Source organism: Mustela nigripes, chromosome 1 (genome assembly GCF_022355385.1).
Source record: "Mustela nigripes isolate SB6536 chromosome 1, MUSNIG.SB6536, whole genome shotgun sequence".
Lineage (NCBI taxonomy): Eukaryota > Metazoa > Chordata > Mammalia > Carnivora > Mustelidae > Mustela > Mustela nigripes.
In genome coordinates, this window is record NC_081557.1 from 46,615,560 (window position 1) to 46,632,429 (window position 16,870).

Sequence of the window (16,870 nt, forward strand, 5' to 3'; positions counted from 1 at the left end):
TAATAAGAGATGAGGAAGGACACTATATCATACTCAAAGGGTCTGTCCAACAAGAAGATTTAACAATTTTAAATATCTATGCCCCCAATGTGGGAGCAGCCAACTATATAAACCAATTAATAACAAAATCAAAGGAACACATCAACAATGATACAATAATAGTAGGGGATTTTAACACTCCCCTCACTGAAATGGACAGATCATCCAAGCAAAAGATCAGCAAGGAAATAGAGGCCTTAAAGGACACACTGGACCAGATGGACATCACAGATATATTCAGAACATTTTATCCCAAAGCAACAGAATACACATTCTTCTCTAGTGCACATGGAACATTCTCCAGAATAGATCACATCCTTGGTCCTAAATCAGGACTCAAAAGGTATCAAAAGATTGGGATCATTCCCTGCATATTTTCAGACCACAATGCTCCAAAACTAGAACTCAACCACAAGAGGAAGTTTGGAAAGAACCCAAATACATGGAGACTAAACAGCATCCTTCTAAAGAATGAATGGGTCAACTGAGAAATTAAAGAAGAATTGAAAAAAATCATGGAAACAAATGATAATGAAAATACAATGGTTCAAAATCTGTGGGACACAACAAAGGCAGTCCTGAGAGGAAAATATATAGCAGTACATGCCTTTCTCAAGAAACAAGAAAGGTCTCAGGTACACAACCTAACCCTACACCTAAAGGACCTGGAGAACGAACAAGAAAGAAACCCTAAGCCCACCAGGAGAAGAGAAATCATAAGGATCAGAGCAGAAATCAATGAAATAGAGACCAAAAAAAAATAGAACAAATCAACGAAACTAGGAGCTGGTTCTTTGAAAGAATTAATAAAATTGATAAACCCCTGGCCTGACTTTTCAAAAAGAAAAGAGAAAGGACCCAAATAAATAAAATCATGAATGAAAGAGGTGAGATCACAACAAACACAAAAGAAATACAAACTATTATAAGAACATACTATGAGCAACTCTACGGCAATAAATTTGACAATCTGGAAGAAATGGATGCATTCCTAGAAACATATAAACTACCACAACTGAACCAGGAAGAAATAGAAAGCCTGAACAGACCCATAACCAGTAAGGAGATTGAAACAGTCATAAAAAATCTCCAAACAAACAAAAGCCCAGGGCCAGACGGCTTCCCGGGGGAATTCTACCAAACATTTAAAGAAAAATTAATTCCTGTTCTCCTGAAACTGTTCCAAAAAATAGAAACGGAAGGAAAACTACCAAACTCATTTTATGAGGCCAGCATCACCTTGATCCCAAAACCAGACAAGGATACCATCAAAAAAGAGAGCTATAGACCAATATCCTTGATGAACACAGATGCGAAAATACTCAACAAAATACTAGCCTATAGGATACAAAAGAACATTAAAAGGATTATTCACCACGACCAAGTAGGATTTATTCCAGGGCTGCAAGGTTGGTTCAACATCCGCAAATCAGTCAATGTGATACAACACATCAATAAAAGAAATAACAAGAACCATATGATACTGTCAATAGATGCTGAAAAAGCATTTGACAAAGTACAGCATCCCTTCCTGATCAAAACTCTTCAAAGTGTAGGGATAGAGGGCACATACCTCAATATTATCAAAGCCATCTATGAAAAACCCACCACAAATATCATCCTCAATGGAGAAAAACTGAAAGCTTTTCCGCTAAGGTCAGGAACACGGCAGGGATGTCCAACATATAACTAGAGGTCCTAGCCTCAGCAATCAGACAACAAAAGGAAATTAAAGGCATCCAAATTGGCAAAGAAGTCAAATTATCACTCTTCGCAGATGATATGATACTCTATGTGGAAAACCCAAAAGACTCCACTCCAAAACTGCTAGAACTTGTACAGGAATTCAGTAAAGTGTCAGGATATAAAATCAATGCACAGAAATCAGTTGCATTTCTCTACACCAACAGCAACACAGAAAAAAGAGAAATTAAGGAGTCAATACCATTTACAATTGCACCCAAAACCATAAGATACCTAGGAATAAACCTAACCAAAGAGGCACAGAATCTATACTCAGAAAACTATAAAGTACTCATGAAAGAAATTGAGGAAGACACAAAGAAATGGAAAAATGTTCCATGCTCCTGGATTGGAAGAATAAATATTGTGAAAATGTCTATGCTACCTAAAGCAATCTACACATTTAATGCAATTCCTATCAAAGTACCATCCATCCTTTTCAAAGAAATGGAACAAATAATTCTAAAATTTATATGGAACCAGAAAAGACCTCGAATAGCCAAAGGGATATTGAAAAAGAAAGCCAACGTTGGTGGCATCACAATTCCGGACTTCAAGCTCTATTACAAAGCTGTCATCATCAAGACAGCATGGTACTGGCACAAAAACAGACACATAGATCAATGGAACAGAATAGAGAGCCCAGAAATAGACCCTCAACTCTATGGTCAACTAATCTTCGACAAAGCAGGAAAGAATGTCCAATGGAAAAAAGACAGCCTCTTCAATAAATGGTGCTGGGAAAACTGGACAGCCACATGCAGAAAAATGAAATTGGACCATTTCCTTACACCACACACAAAAATAGACTCAAAATGGATGAAGGACCTCAATGTGCGAAAGGAATCCATCAATATCCTTGAGGAGAACACAGGCAGCAACCTCTTCGACCTCAGCCGCAGCAACATCTTCCTAGGAACAACGCAAAAGGCAAGGGAAGCAAGGGCAAAAATGAACTATTGGTATTTCATCAAGATCAAAAGCTTTTGCACAGCAAAGGAAACAGTTAACAAAATCAAAAGACAATTGACAGAATGGGAGAAGATATTTGCAAACGACATATCAGATAAAGAACCTAGCAAACTCAACACCCAAAGAACAAATAATCCAATCAAGAAATGGTCAGAGGACATGAACAGACATTTCTGCAAAGAAGACATCCAGATGGCCAACAGACACATGAAAAAGTGCTCCATATCACTCGGCATCAGGGAAATACAAATCAAAACCACAATGAGATATCACCTCACACCAGTCAGAATGGCTAAAATCAACAAGTCAGGAAATGACAGATGCTGGCGAGGATGAGGAGAAAGGGGAACCCTCCTCCACTGTTGGTGGGAATGCAAGCTGGTGCAGCCACTCTGGAAAACAGCATGGAGGTTCCTCAAAATGTTGAAAATAGAACTGCCCTATGACCCAGCAATTGGGTTTGGGAGAAGGGGGTGGGATTATGGACATTGGGGAGGGTATGTGCTTTGGTGAGTTCTGTGAAGTGTGTAAACCTGGTGATTCACAGACCTGTACCCCTGGGGACTAAAAATATATGTTTATAAAAAATAAAAAATAAAAAAATTTTAAAAATGCCAAATTAAATAGGGGAAAAATATTGTGGCATAAATATTGATGAATGTGTGTTTATTGTATAGTTATTTTTCATCCCGTGTACTAATCCCAGAGAGTTGTCAATCAGCTGGAATTAATTTCCATCATTATATTTAGAAGCTAGGAGAATCCTAAGTTGGTCAGAACTGAAGGGGGAGGTTCAGTTAGTGATAATTGTGTTAATGAGAAAAAGTAGTTAATTAAGTGTCCTCTATTATCTTTAGGTCTCCTATAGGACAGAGACTCTCTGGTAACCTGTACTTTAGGTCAACATATATTTCTGAAGACTTATGCCTTACAAAATAGAATGCTCCTTTCCAATGACACCCAATTCCACCTCTTCTCCTTCTTGTTGCTGGGGATCCCAGGAATGGAAACACTGCACATCTGGATCGGCTTTCCCTTTTGTGCTGTGTATGTGATTGCACTCATCGGGAACTTCACGATTCTGTTTGTGATCCAGGCTGAGAGCACCCTACACCAGCCTATGTTCTACTTCCTGGCCATGCTGGCTGCTATTGATTTGGGTCTGTCCACAGCTACCATCCCCAAGATGCTCGGGATCTTCTGGTTCAACCTCAGAGAGATCACCTTTGAAGCCTGCCTTGTGCAGATGTTTTTCATTCACAGCTTCACACTTATGGAGTCAGCGGTCCTGTTGGCAATGGCTTATGACCGCTATGTGGCCATCTGCAATCCACTCCGATATAGCACCACCCTCACCAACCAGGTTGTTTCTGTGATTGGTGTGGGTGTGTTAGTGAGAGCATTTATTTTTGTGATCCCATTTGTATTTCTTATCTTACGGTTGCCCTTCTGTGGGAATCATGTCATTCCCCATACCTACTGTGAACACATGGGTCTTGCTCGCCTCTCTTGTGCCAGCATCAAGATCAACATCATCTATGGCTTATGTGCAATTTGTAACCTAGTCTTTGACATCATAGCCATTGCCCTGTCGTATGTTCAGATACTCCGTGCTGTTTTCAGTCTTCCTTCGCGTGAAGCCCGACTCAAGTCCCTCAGCACGTGTGGTTCTCATGTTTGTGTCATCCTTGCCTTCTATACACCAGCCCTCTTTTCCTTCATGACACATCGCTTTGGCCGAAATGTCCCCCGCTATATCCACATACTCTTGGCCAATCTTTATGTTGTTGTGCCACCAATGCTCAACCCTATCATATACGGAGTCAGGACCAACCAGATCTATGACCGTGTGAAGAAAATATTATTACAGAAACAAGGAAAGGAAACAGAATGACACCTAATATGTGTTCAGTTCAATCTGAAATTTCATGAAATTAAATCAGAAAGCTGCCTTCTCCAAGAAAGTATGTTAAAATATGTATCTATATTGGCTCTATTCTGTAAGTATTCAAATGTGTTTAATTTCCATGTGCTTTTCAGACCATTTACCACATGCATTGTCGCATCCTCTTTGCCCCTTAAAATTTCGATGTAATAGGTCGTGTCATTTTGCTCTATTCATCTAAATATCTGATTGATATTTACATACCAACAGTTTTAAAGGCATCCATTTCCACTAAATTAGTTGATATTTCATGCAGCTTCTTTTTTCTCTGAATATAATCACTTTCTGAGTGTGTATTTCATAGCTGCAAGCTGCTGGGGATAACATGATGATGATTCCACTTTCCCTGACTATATGGAATTTATATAGTTTAAAATTATTCAGCAAACTCAACTTATAAACTTCTATCCTTTTTTTTCCAGCCTTTTCATATTTTGATAAGTAAACTTGTCTCCATTTACAAGTATCAAAGACTATTTTTTTTGCCCTTTTTAAAAAGATTTTATTTGTTTATATGACAGAAAGCAAGAAAGCTCAAGATGGGGGAGCAACCGGCAGAGGGAGAAGCAGGCTCGCTACTGAGTAAGGAACCCAATGCAGGGCTCGCTCGATCTCAGGATTGATCAAATGAAGGCAGATGCTTAACCAACAGAGACACCTAGGTGCCCCTAGTCTTGCTTTTTTGAGGCAGATTGCTTTTTCCTAAAGATGACCCCCATATTAGCCCTTAAAGGCGCTGTTGACACCCTTCCTGTTAGTGGTGGCAGGTAAGGAAGTAGTGGTGAAAGGCACAGAAATCAGTTCCTTTCTTATACACTCACAATGTAACTGAAGAAAGAAATTAAGAATCAATTTCATTTACGGTAGCACCAAAACCCATAAGATACCTAGGAATAAACCTAACCAAAGATGTGCAGGATCCATACTCTAGAAATTACAGAACACTTATGATAGAAATGGAAGAAGACACAAAGAGATGGAAAAACATCCCATGTCCATGGACTGAAAGAATAAACGTTATCAAAATGTCTTTGCTGCCCAGAACAACCTACACTTTCAGTGCAAACCCTTTCAAAATACCATTGATGTTTTTCACAGAGCTGCAACAAATGATCCTAAAATTAGTATGGAACATAAAAGATCATGAATCACTGGGTGAATGTTGAAAAAGAAAACCAAAGCCAGTGGCATCACAATGCCTGACTTCAAAGCTGTGATCATCAAGACAACATGGTTTTGGAAGAAAAACAGAAACACAGATCACCGGAACAGAGTAGAAATCCCAGCAATGGACCCTTTATTCTATGGTCAACTAATCTTCAACAAAGCAGGAAAGAACATCCAATGGAAAAAAGACACTCTTCAATAAAAGAATTTATATTTATACCAGTCTGACAACTCTCATATTTTAAATACACTACAAATGTCATGCACATTTAACAAAATTATTCTTTTTCTTAATTAAATCTCATATTTACTATCTTTTACTTCAACCTGAGATACAGATATTTCACAACAAAGATTTTCTTCTTTCTACAGTTGCCATGTTGGACATTAGACTCCCAGCATCTATTCATCTTATAATTGGAAGATTGTACCCGTTATGAATATTTCTCCTCCCTAGCCACCCTTCTACTGTCTGGTTCTATGAGATTGACTTTTTTAGATTCTATATAAAAATTAGACCATGTAGTATTTGTTTTTGTGTCTGGCTTATTTCACTTAGCATAAACCCTCTTGGAAAGTTTTCTTTCTTTTTAAGACTAAGTAGTATTCCATTGTTTACATGTACAACGGTTTCTTTATCTATTCATTTGTCAGTGGATACATTTGTCAATAGATACTCCTTATCTGGCTACCATGACCAATAATCTAGTGAACTCAGGAGTGCACATATTTCTTTGAGCTACTGATGTTACTACTTAAGGTATTTACCAAGAAGTGGAGCTGCATGATCATATAGTAGTGTTATTTTTTCTTTTTTTGAAGAAACTTCATACTTTTCTCTATCATCTCTGTACCACGCTATTCTATTAAAGAGATCAAGTCTGTTTTTTTTTTCTTTTCAGAATAGTAAAAATAGAAAAAAAATAGTAAAGTTAAAAAGTATTTAATTCTTGAATGCCATTTATGTTGTCTTTAAGAATATTGTATCTGACCAGGTTGTCTTTCCTTTTTTTTCGCTGATGAATTTTCATATTTATATCTCCTGTTATTTTCCCTTTATCTTTGATCAATTGAAATTTTAATGCATCTGGTGTGACATAATTTTATATTATAGGCTGGTAACTATTTCAACCTTCTGATGTAAATATTTTTATTTATTTTCATAATTAAAAAGTTGTCATCCATATTTTTAACCCTCAGTTTGCTCCCCAATCATTGAGAGTCTCTGATGGTTTGTTTCCCTCTCATTTTTTTCCCCTTCCCATATGTCCCTCTGTTTTGTTTCTTAAATTCCACATATAAGTGGAACATGTGATATTGGTCTTTTTCTGACTGGCTTATTTAGCTTAGCATAATACACTCTAGCTCCATCTACAAATGACAAGATTTCATTTCAAGATTTCAAAATTTTTGATGGCTAAATAATATTCCTGTGTGTGTGTGTGTGTGTGTGTGTGTGTGTGTGTATCACCTCTTCTTCATTCATCAGTCAAGGGACATTTGTACTCTTTCCTTAATTTGGCTATTGTTGATAGTGCTTCTATAAACATCAGGAGGCATGTACTCCTTCAGAATCAGTATTTTTGTATCCTTTGTGTAAATACCAAGTAATGTAATTGCTGCGATGTAGGGTAGTTCTCCTTTTTCTGCATCCTCACCAACATCTGTTACTTCCTAGATTGTCCATTTTAGCCATTCTGGTCATTGTGAGGTGGCATCTCATCATAGTTTTGATTTGTATTTCTCTGATGATAAGCGATGGTGAGCGTCCTTTCATGTGTCTGTTAGTCCTCTGAATGTCTTCTTTGAAAAAATATCTGTTCATGTCTTCTGCCCATTTCTTAACTGTATTATTTGTGTTTAGGGTTTTGAGTTTGACAGGTTCTTTATACATTTTGGATACAAAGCCTTTTTTATTCATGTTATTTGCAAATATCTTCTCCCATTCCAAAGTTGCCTTTAAATTTGTTCAATGTTTCTTTAGTTGTGCAAAAGATTTTTACCTTGATGAAATCCCAATAGCTCATTTTTAGTTTGGTTTCCTGCCCCTACAGAGACTTGACTCTTAAGAAACTGCTGCAGCTGAGGTCAAAGACATTGCTGCCTGTGTTCTCCTCTAAGATTTAATGGTTTCCTATCTCACTTTTAGTTCTTTCATCTATTTTGAATTCATTAATGTGTAGGGACCAGAAAGTTCCATTGTTATCATGTCATTATCCAATTTTCCCAAAACCATTTTTGAAGAGACTGTCTTTTTTTCCACTGGATATTTTTTCCTGCTTTGTTGAAGATTAGTTGACCATACAGTTATGGGTCCATTTCTGGGTTCTCTACTCTGTTCCATTGATCTATGTGTCTGTTTCTGTGCCAGTACCATACTGTCTTGGTGACTACAGCTTTGTAATAGAGCTTGAAGTTCAGAATTATGATGCCTCCAGCTTTGCTTTTCTTTTTCAATGCATTGTCTTGAAGATCAATGATCGCATGTCCCTTTCAAGAAGACCAGCGTATATTTGGCTGTTCTGTAGGATCCTTCTTCAGTGGAAGACAGCCTCCAGTTCAATGGGTTCCAGGTTTCAGAGTGGTCTCAAGATTGAATTCAGGAAACACAGCCTGACAGCAAAAATTCCTGACATCATTCCTGACCTGTTGAAAGTAGCCCAAACTGAACTTCTCCTAGTTTCCTAGGTTCTCCTCAGGAATATATTTCTCACACTCATGATGTGGACAATGTTTTTTAGGGATTCTAGGGCAGTTTTAAGGGCTGGTTGATTAGGCATGATAAATCCACTCTAATATTCTCTGTTCCCTGAGTCTTTGGAAACTTTCTTTTCTGGTTTTCCTGAGAAAGATTCTGCCATTTCAGTTCATTTACTGAAGACCATCTTTGAGTACAGGTATCAGTCAACTATCTAAACATTCTCAAATACAGTGGGTCCAGAATCTCTCTTTAAGGTCCTCATATTAGATACAATTCAGCCTCATGTTATGTCATATTTCTTTTACTCAGATCCAGTACTCAGAATTTTGTATCCCACATGTTCCTCAGGCTTTATCTGTATAAACTGACAAAAACTTAGAGTTCTTTGGTTAATATATTTTATCTCTAGATCCTTCTAGCATTTGTGTCCAATCATAGATCTAGAATCGTACTTCCCCACATCTAGACACTAGTCATATCTGATTATTGAACGTCTGAAATGTGGCAAATTCAACTGAAGGAATGAATTTTTTTTTAATTTTTTATTTTTTATAAACATATATTTTTATCCCCAGGGGTACAGGTCTGTGAATCACCAGGTTCACACACTTCACAGCACTCACCAAAGCACATACCCTGCCCAATGTCCATAATCCCACCCCCTTCTCCCAAACCCCCTCCCCCCAGCAACCCTCAGTTTGTTTTGTGAGATTAAGAGTCACTTATGGTTTGTCTCCCTCCCAATCCCAATTTTTAATCTTTATTCATTTTAATTAAAGTTTAAGTCTGAAGCCATATAAAATATTTTTCAGTTCAACATAAAGTTTTGTTTTCCATTTTATTTTAGCTATTGAAAATTTAGTGTACAAAATAAGCTGTGTTTTGTGTTAAATACCGAATTAAGAAGACCTACTTTTATCATTTAAATGATATCAAACATTTGTTAGGTATATGATTGATTTTATGTTTAAATACACTTGGATAATATTAACTTAGATTAAGTATTCTATTGAATTAATTTTACTTATTTTTAGCTTTCATAACATGGTCAAGAGAAAATTTTAATAATATAAGTGACCCACATTTTATTCCTATTAGACACCACTATTCTCAGAAACCATAAGAGTGGTGGGAATTTTTAGGGCATAGATCACCAGTCCATTTTAAACCACTTACCTCAGGGGAAGATATTATATTTTCTCTGAATAAGGGGAGACTATGTACCTCATACAAGAGAAGAAAAGCTGCTTTAAATAGTAAAGTGGGGTTGGCAGAACTTAGGATTTGCTTCACTGAAGTCTACTCATATAATTCCATTCCAATTTTAGAGTTCTATTTCTTTCTAAAAAAAATGACCTAGCAGAACATTAAGAGGGTTTTTGTTTTGTTTTGTTTCTTTTAGTTTGTCGGTTGGTTTGTTTGTTTAATGTAGTCTAACATACTTTGTATCCTTGCCTGGGCCTTAGGCTAGATATTTAAAGCCCTGAGGTCATTGACTCATTATTTCCTTTATCCTCCTTTTCCAGCTTGTTTATCCCAGAAAGAGCAAATCTATATTTTTCTCATTCTTACTAAAATATTTGGCAGAAATACTTGGACACTCAAATCCTTGCCTTCTTTAAGCACTTGCTTATAGGAAGTAAAAATATATGTTTGTCATCATATTCTACATACCACCAATGTCTCCTTTGCCAACAGCAGCATAGGCCCTATTTTCCTAAGGCTAATTAGGTGAGGAGCTAATGCCAATTTTCTTTCTTAAGAATTTGTTACCCGGGAAGCTCTTCTGGTATCTATACTTTCGTCAATTAGGGTTCAGAACTACTATGAGTATTAAGGAATAGAGAATTTATTATAAGAAATTAGATACAATTGTGGGAGGATGTAGGGAAAAAGAAAAACCCAAAAACAAATTTCTAGCCAGATCAGACCTGCATGAATGAGTCGGTGTTGGAGGAAAACCAGGTACTCTCAGCTTCTGAGACGGGATCATAAAGGAAGTGAGTGTAGAAATTTAAGAAGATGGTTTGTTATTCCTGGTTACTGCTTCTGTGTTTGCAGTAAAATATCTGGTGGTGCATTTGTTATCACTGTTAATAAACAGGTCAGTAGCTGTGGCAAGCTGGTGTTGCTGAAGGACATGAGGAGAAATGAGAATTCTCTAGTATCACTGTGTCACTCTGTCTCTGATGGCAAATATTGAACTACAATAAACAGTGGTTGCTGTTTCCCATTGGATCCCAGAGGATATGCATTTCTGATGTGACCAACTCTAAACTGGAAACTTATAAAGAAGAGAATTGCAGGAAACAGAGTGCTAGCAAGGTCACAGTGCAGTCACTCACCAAGGCACACTTTATCATCTGTGCTTGACCAAGTGAGGAGCACAATTAATTCACAGTTAATACTTTAAGGAATTAAAGACACATTGTTTAATTAATTGATAGTAAATGAACCAAATAGTAAATGAACTCAAAATTCCATCAGGGTATTTTTATGTACAAAAAATCTCAGCCTGGGGGCGCCTGGGTGGCTCAGTGGGTTAAAGCCTCTGCCTTCGGCTCAGGTCATGATCCCAGGGTCCTGGGATCGAGCCCCGCATCGGGCTGTCCACTCCGCGGAGAGCCTGCTTCCTCCTCTCTCTCTCTCTGCCTACTTCTGATCTCTGTCTGTCAAATAAATAAATAAAATCTTAAAAAAAAATCTCAGCCTGTTATTTTATTTTTCTACAAATTAGTTTAAAGAACAAAGGGAGAGTGAGAAAAGTGTAGGAGGATAATCATCTTTAAAAGTTATTAAAATATATTAAAATTTTGTAGTGATGAAAAACCTTGTGATACCGGTTCAAGAACAGATAAACCAACTATACAAATGAAGAGCAGACCCTTTTACAAATTGAAATTTAATATGAAGAAAAAATAAGTAAAAATCAGTTTTGAAGTAATGAGTTATTAAGTCATTTATGTTAATAAACAGGTTAGAAATAGAAACAGAAAGTCATTTCATTTTCTTAAATCTTGCCTCAAAATAAATTGTAGTTAGATTGGAATTAAAAGTAAAACTTAACATACACACACCCCATTCACAACAGGTGTTGGGATATTGATATATATATTAAATCTATGCAGAAGTCCTAAGTTTTAAAGTGATAAATTCATGTGTTACAGGTAATATAATTAGTATTTATTTCATTTAAAAATTTAATCTATGATATGAAAATAAGGTACTAAAGATAAGGGGCTTATAAGAAAATCTTACTCTGTCAAGTGTAATAAAAAAATCATGCTATGAGACTTTTAAGAAGCTAGGCAGAAACTTGAAGAGGAGGCAAGGAAATCAGTAAATAAACACCATAAAAATAAAGAGCATGACCTATTCAATCAGAAACCTACTATCTGATGATCCTACTTCTTCTAAGTATAGAACCTTAAATTTTTTCAAATATAAACAAAAATGATTCTTAAAGATGTCATGATATTGATTCTGAATTAAAAATACCTAAAATATATATATTCAAATATGAAAAGATAAAAACACATATTAAAGACTCTAGTATATTTAAAAAGGAAAATTATATCCCCTATGTATCAACATTGATCTCTAAATTTAATAGTGAAACAACTGTCTGTGAAATGGTTCACACTGCAATACCATCTACATGAAATGAAAAATTTTAATCCCAAACCCCATAGAAATTATTGAATTTAAAAATATCAATTTAGATTCTAAGAAAGATGAAAAGGATGCAGTGGTAATTCCCATCTCTGAGGATAAGACAAAACTGGAACTGGGTGGGATAAGACTCACAAGTCATTTCAAATTAAATGTCTCATATATTTGATTAACGTTCAAGATAAATAAGCCACAGTAATAATAATTTCTAATTCCGTGTTGTGATAATAAAGGTATTTGTTGTATGTTTCCTTGTCTTATTCTGTTGAATGGAGACAAAAGTAAGATTTAAAAACGGGGGGAGAAAAAAAAGCAGTGCAAATTAATGATGGGAAGGGTCAATTCTTGGACTGTTCACTCTCACAGAGTGAAGTAATACAAACAGTTCTTCCTTCCAAGGAATTAGTCCTTGAACTTGAAATATTTTGAAGATTATTCAAATCATAGAATCAACAATGGCCAAGATCAAATGCTCTGAAATATAATATGGCAGCAATAAATTAAGGCGGAGAAAAATCTCTGAAAAGAACCACATTTTCCTTGCTGTATTGAAACTCTTGGAAAACAAATGTAAGAGTACCTAATTTTTAGTAAAGAAACAGAGCACTCGCTCTCGAATCTGTTTGGTCCTTACACCATAAATGATGGGGTTGAGTGAAGGTGGGATAACCAAATAGAGGTTGGCAACAAGAATGTGAATGTAGCGTGGTATGTTGTGTCCAAATCGGTGAGTGAGGAAGGAGAACACTGAGGGGATATAGAAAACACAGATGACCCCAACATGAGAGCCACATGTGCTGAGCGCTTTTAGCCGAGCATCCTGTGATGGGAGGCGGAAGACAGCTCGCAGAATGTAGACATAGGAGATGCAGATAAGGACCAGGTTCAGCAGAAAGAGAGAGACCACAAAGAGCCCATAAATTATATTTATACGAATATTTCCACAGGACAGTTTTGCGACGCCCATGTGCTCACAGTAGGAATGAGCTATTACATGAGTCTGACAAAATGGCAGGCGGTAAATGAGATACACCATGGGAAGTATAAATAGAATTGGACGAAACACAATGCATACACTGATACCCACTAACACCCGGGTTGTTAAGATGGTTCTATAGTGGAGTGGAGCACAGATGGCCACATAGCGGTCAAAGGCCATGGCCACCAGGACCTCAGCCTCCATGCCAGTGAAGGCATGGATCAAAAACATCTGGGTCACACAAGCCCCAAAGCTAATCTCATGAGCATCAAACCAGAAGATACCCAGAATGCGGGGCACAGAGGTTGTAGAAAGGACCAAATCGATAGTTGAAAGGAGGGCCAGGAAGTAAAACATGGGCTCCCTCTGAAGGTTCTGCTCCATCTTGATGACCAGCAGAATTGTGGCATTGCCCAGTAAAGCCAAAAGGTAAACTGAGCAGAAAGGCAGGGAGATCCAAGCATGAGCCCCTTCCAGACCCGGGATTCCAGTGAGGAAGAATGTGGTTGGATGAAAAGTGCTCCTGTTGGGATAAAACATCCTTCCAAATGACAGAGAAGGAGATGTCATTCCTAGAAAGAGGGGGAAAAGTTTGAAGGTGGTCATGAAAATGACTAGCTTAATGATCCGATATATAGTGAAAATGAAAAAGGTTGCTATTTGAAAGGTTTTGTTAATGTATTTTGTTTTTATAAGCCAAGGAATACTCATTTTGAATGAGCCACTCTCAAAGAATTCAATCCTCTTTCTTTTAACCTACAAGGCTTATCAGCAAGCCAATGGCAAAATTTTAAGGCACAAAACGAGCTATCAAATATGGAATAATCTTGTATGCTCTGTACCTTTTGTAAAGCTCCTGTCTGAAAAGAGATATGCAAAAAATGAAGGATGTCCACATGGAAATGCAGACATAATCCAAGAGGCAACAGATCAGCTAGAAGCAACATGACAGGCACAGATGTACAAGACACTTCCTTAATTAGGAAATGCAGAAATTATCTAATGATTCATTCATCACTTATTGACATAGAGAAAATGCCACAATCTGGCCAAACATTCTATCAAAGATAAGCAGAATATTAGAAGTACATTGCCACCATCAAAAGCACACATTAGGTCATACACCTCTATACTTGAAACATCCCAGAAAGAGAGATAGTGATAAACTATGTCTGTTTTTGTTCATGTCTCTATGTTCCCAAGACCAACCCATTGCATAGTTATTGTATTACAGAGTGTTAAGGGAATGGTTATTTCTAGCAGTATTTGAAAGCTTCTTTATTTATTCTCCATGCCATATCAGTTAGTCTGGGAAAACCTGCCAAGTTTACAACTGTTACAGAATGAGCATGTACTGCGTTCACTCCTTCTGCCTAATGAACTAGCAATGTGGGTAAAAGACTGCCTGGAAGACTTCAAGGTGCAGGGACCTGAAGAAGGCATTTTGAGCAGCACAAAACTGTCTAGAAAACGGTCTGTACAGAACTGCTCTCTGTAGTTGTTTAAAGGGCACAGAGAAGGTGGCTTTTGCAATGCCTTCAAAATGATGAAGCACCTAGTCACTGATTAGCTCAAATAATGAAATAAATGGACATTCTCTAGGTCTCCACCTCGAGACAGAGTGGTTTGAGGTCAGAAATAGTAGCACAGGCTCCAGTTTTTATGTGTTATATAGCTTCATATTTCTCTGGGAAGCATAACAAGGTAAAAATAATGTTATATGCATTCTAAGATTAGACTGTGTGTGTTTGTGGAGGGGAGAGAAGAGCTGTATTTTGCAATGCCTCCCTTATTTATGTTTTTTTGTTTTGTTTTGTTTTGTTTTTTTCCCCAAGAACTGAAACTCCATGTAACAGGCGCTGTCCAGTAGTGCGATGCTACCCAGGAACAGGCCTTCTAAGACCCAGATGTCTGCCTTCGGTTTCTCTCTGAAAATAAACTCTCAATAACATGGCACTGCTCACCTCAGGTTTCCACTGTGTTTTTGAAGTCCATCTCATTCATTCCTTATAACCCATAGGAGAAACAGAAATGATACTTTATTATATATTATATAATCATAATGCCTTGGATCTTCTAGATATTTTCAAAAACACCCAATCTCCATTTAAAATTTGAAAAGTTACAAAAAAAAAAAAAGTTACAAGGTTAAACTTAAAACAGTAAAAAAACCAAAACAAAACAAAACAAAAACTACTATGAAAAAAAGTTTTTGGAAAAAAAATGTATATATAAAGTTTCTTCCCCAATTAGATTCAAAAATTGGACCACATGATGCATAGAATATCATATCACAACAAGCCAGTAGCTCTTCTCAGCTACCTGTGACTATCTCTCTTTCATTTGACTGCAGTACATACTGAAATCAAAATAAATTTCATTTTTTATTTTGATGATCCATTCCTCCAGAGGAATAGAGACAACAAGGAAAATCTCAAGTAGCACAGCTCTGTGTGCATAAAAAAAAATACAGTCCAAGGAGAGTCATTTTATACTGAGGCTTTAGCTGCTTATAAAAGTAGAACTCAGTTTTCTAGTATAAATTGTGCCCTGGGATTGAATCCTCTGAGATTGTGGGCAAAACTCCTAGACTATGATTTAGATAAATAGAAGCCTACGAAAAAGTGGCATGAATAGGAATTTATAGAGAGAAAACTACAAATGTGGGGCAAAATCACACAAATATTATCATTACTATATGATATAAAGATAGATACACCCTCTCTCCCTCTAAGTAATATTTTGCAGCGTAATTCTATGGATTGTTGTTTCTTAGATCAAAGTGTACTTAATCCATGTTCTAATTTCAAAAATAATAGCCTGGTATAGGAGATCCCATTTTCAACATGAGTACTCGCTATCTCCCTGCACTGTCCTGACCACGTGACCTAGGTTCATTGAATGTTTGACTATGGAATGACATCTGTGAGCTTTTGGTCCCATTATCCTTTGTCCATGATTGATCTTCTCAATCTTCCTCCTGGATAGTTTATCATATCTATGTCACAGAAGCCACAGAGAGAAGTGGTGAATATATCCTATCCTAGACTTGGTCTGATTCAGTTCAGATACTGGATTTCCCACTCATACGATTTGAAAGAGTTTGTACTGTTATGAGATATTAATTACTCTTTACACATAGGATAGAGTTCACCAGGGAACATACGTGGGCCTAAGATTTTCATTATAGGAAATATTTGATTACTAAATTCAACTACAAATGTCTACTCAAATTCTATTTTTCATCTTCAGTTACCTATAAAGACATTTTGAGATAAATAAAAACTAACGGACTCCTTTGCCAGCCAATTGGCACAATAAGAAATGCTAAAGGATTACTACCAGCTGATGGAAAATGTCCAAAGCTTTTAAATGTCCAAAGCTTTTTAATGAAGAAAGGAGGATCATTGGAAATGTTGAATAATCATGTTATCTACTTCAAATATCAAATGAGCTTTGTGCACAAAAATTGTTATTATACTACTCTGAATTATTGCAAAAAAATAAGCACTTAAATGCACAGAAGACTTTATTCACTCAAAGATATAACACTTTCACTAAGATCAAAGTATATTAGGCATCTACACATAATGTATACACTTTCATTTATAGCTATACATGAACTATATAAAATAATATGATATAATTTCAA

General features: G+C 36.6%; 2 protein-coding genes across 3 annotated transcripts; one reads left to right on the forward strand and one right to left on the reverse strand.

Annotated features, from left to right (window-relative positions):
* Positions 1-3,694: 3,694 nt before the first annotated feature.
* On the forward strand, positions 3,695-4,648 carry LOC132011666 (olfactory receptor 52E2). The gene has a single exon (XM_059390566.1). It carries the CDS (start codon positions 3,695-3,697, stop codon positions 4,646-4,648), a length of 954 nt encoding a protein of 317 aa, XP_059246549.1.
* A 2,885-nt stretch (positions 4,649-7,533) lies between these two features.
* Positions 7,534-13,758, reverse strand: LOC132011670 (olfactory receptor 52J3-like). 2 transcript variants are annotated; one of them, XM_059390590.1, is made up of 2 exons: positions 12,845-13,758; positions 7,534-7,540 (listed from the first exon to the last, which is right to left on the reverse strand). In XM_059390590.1, exons 1-2 carry the CDS (start codon positions 13,756-13,758, stop codon positions 7,534-7,536), a joined length of 921 nt encoding a protein of 306 aa, XP_059246573.1. The 2 variants fall into 2 exon arrangements, with proteins under 2 accessions (XP_059246573.1, XP_059246563.1); XM_059390580.1 differs by lacking the exon at positions 7,534-7,540 and having other exon boundaries at positions 12,820-13,758.
* Positions 13,759-16,870: the final 3,112 nt, after the last annotated feature.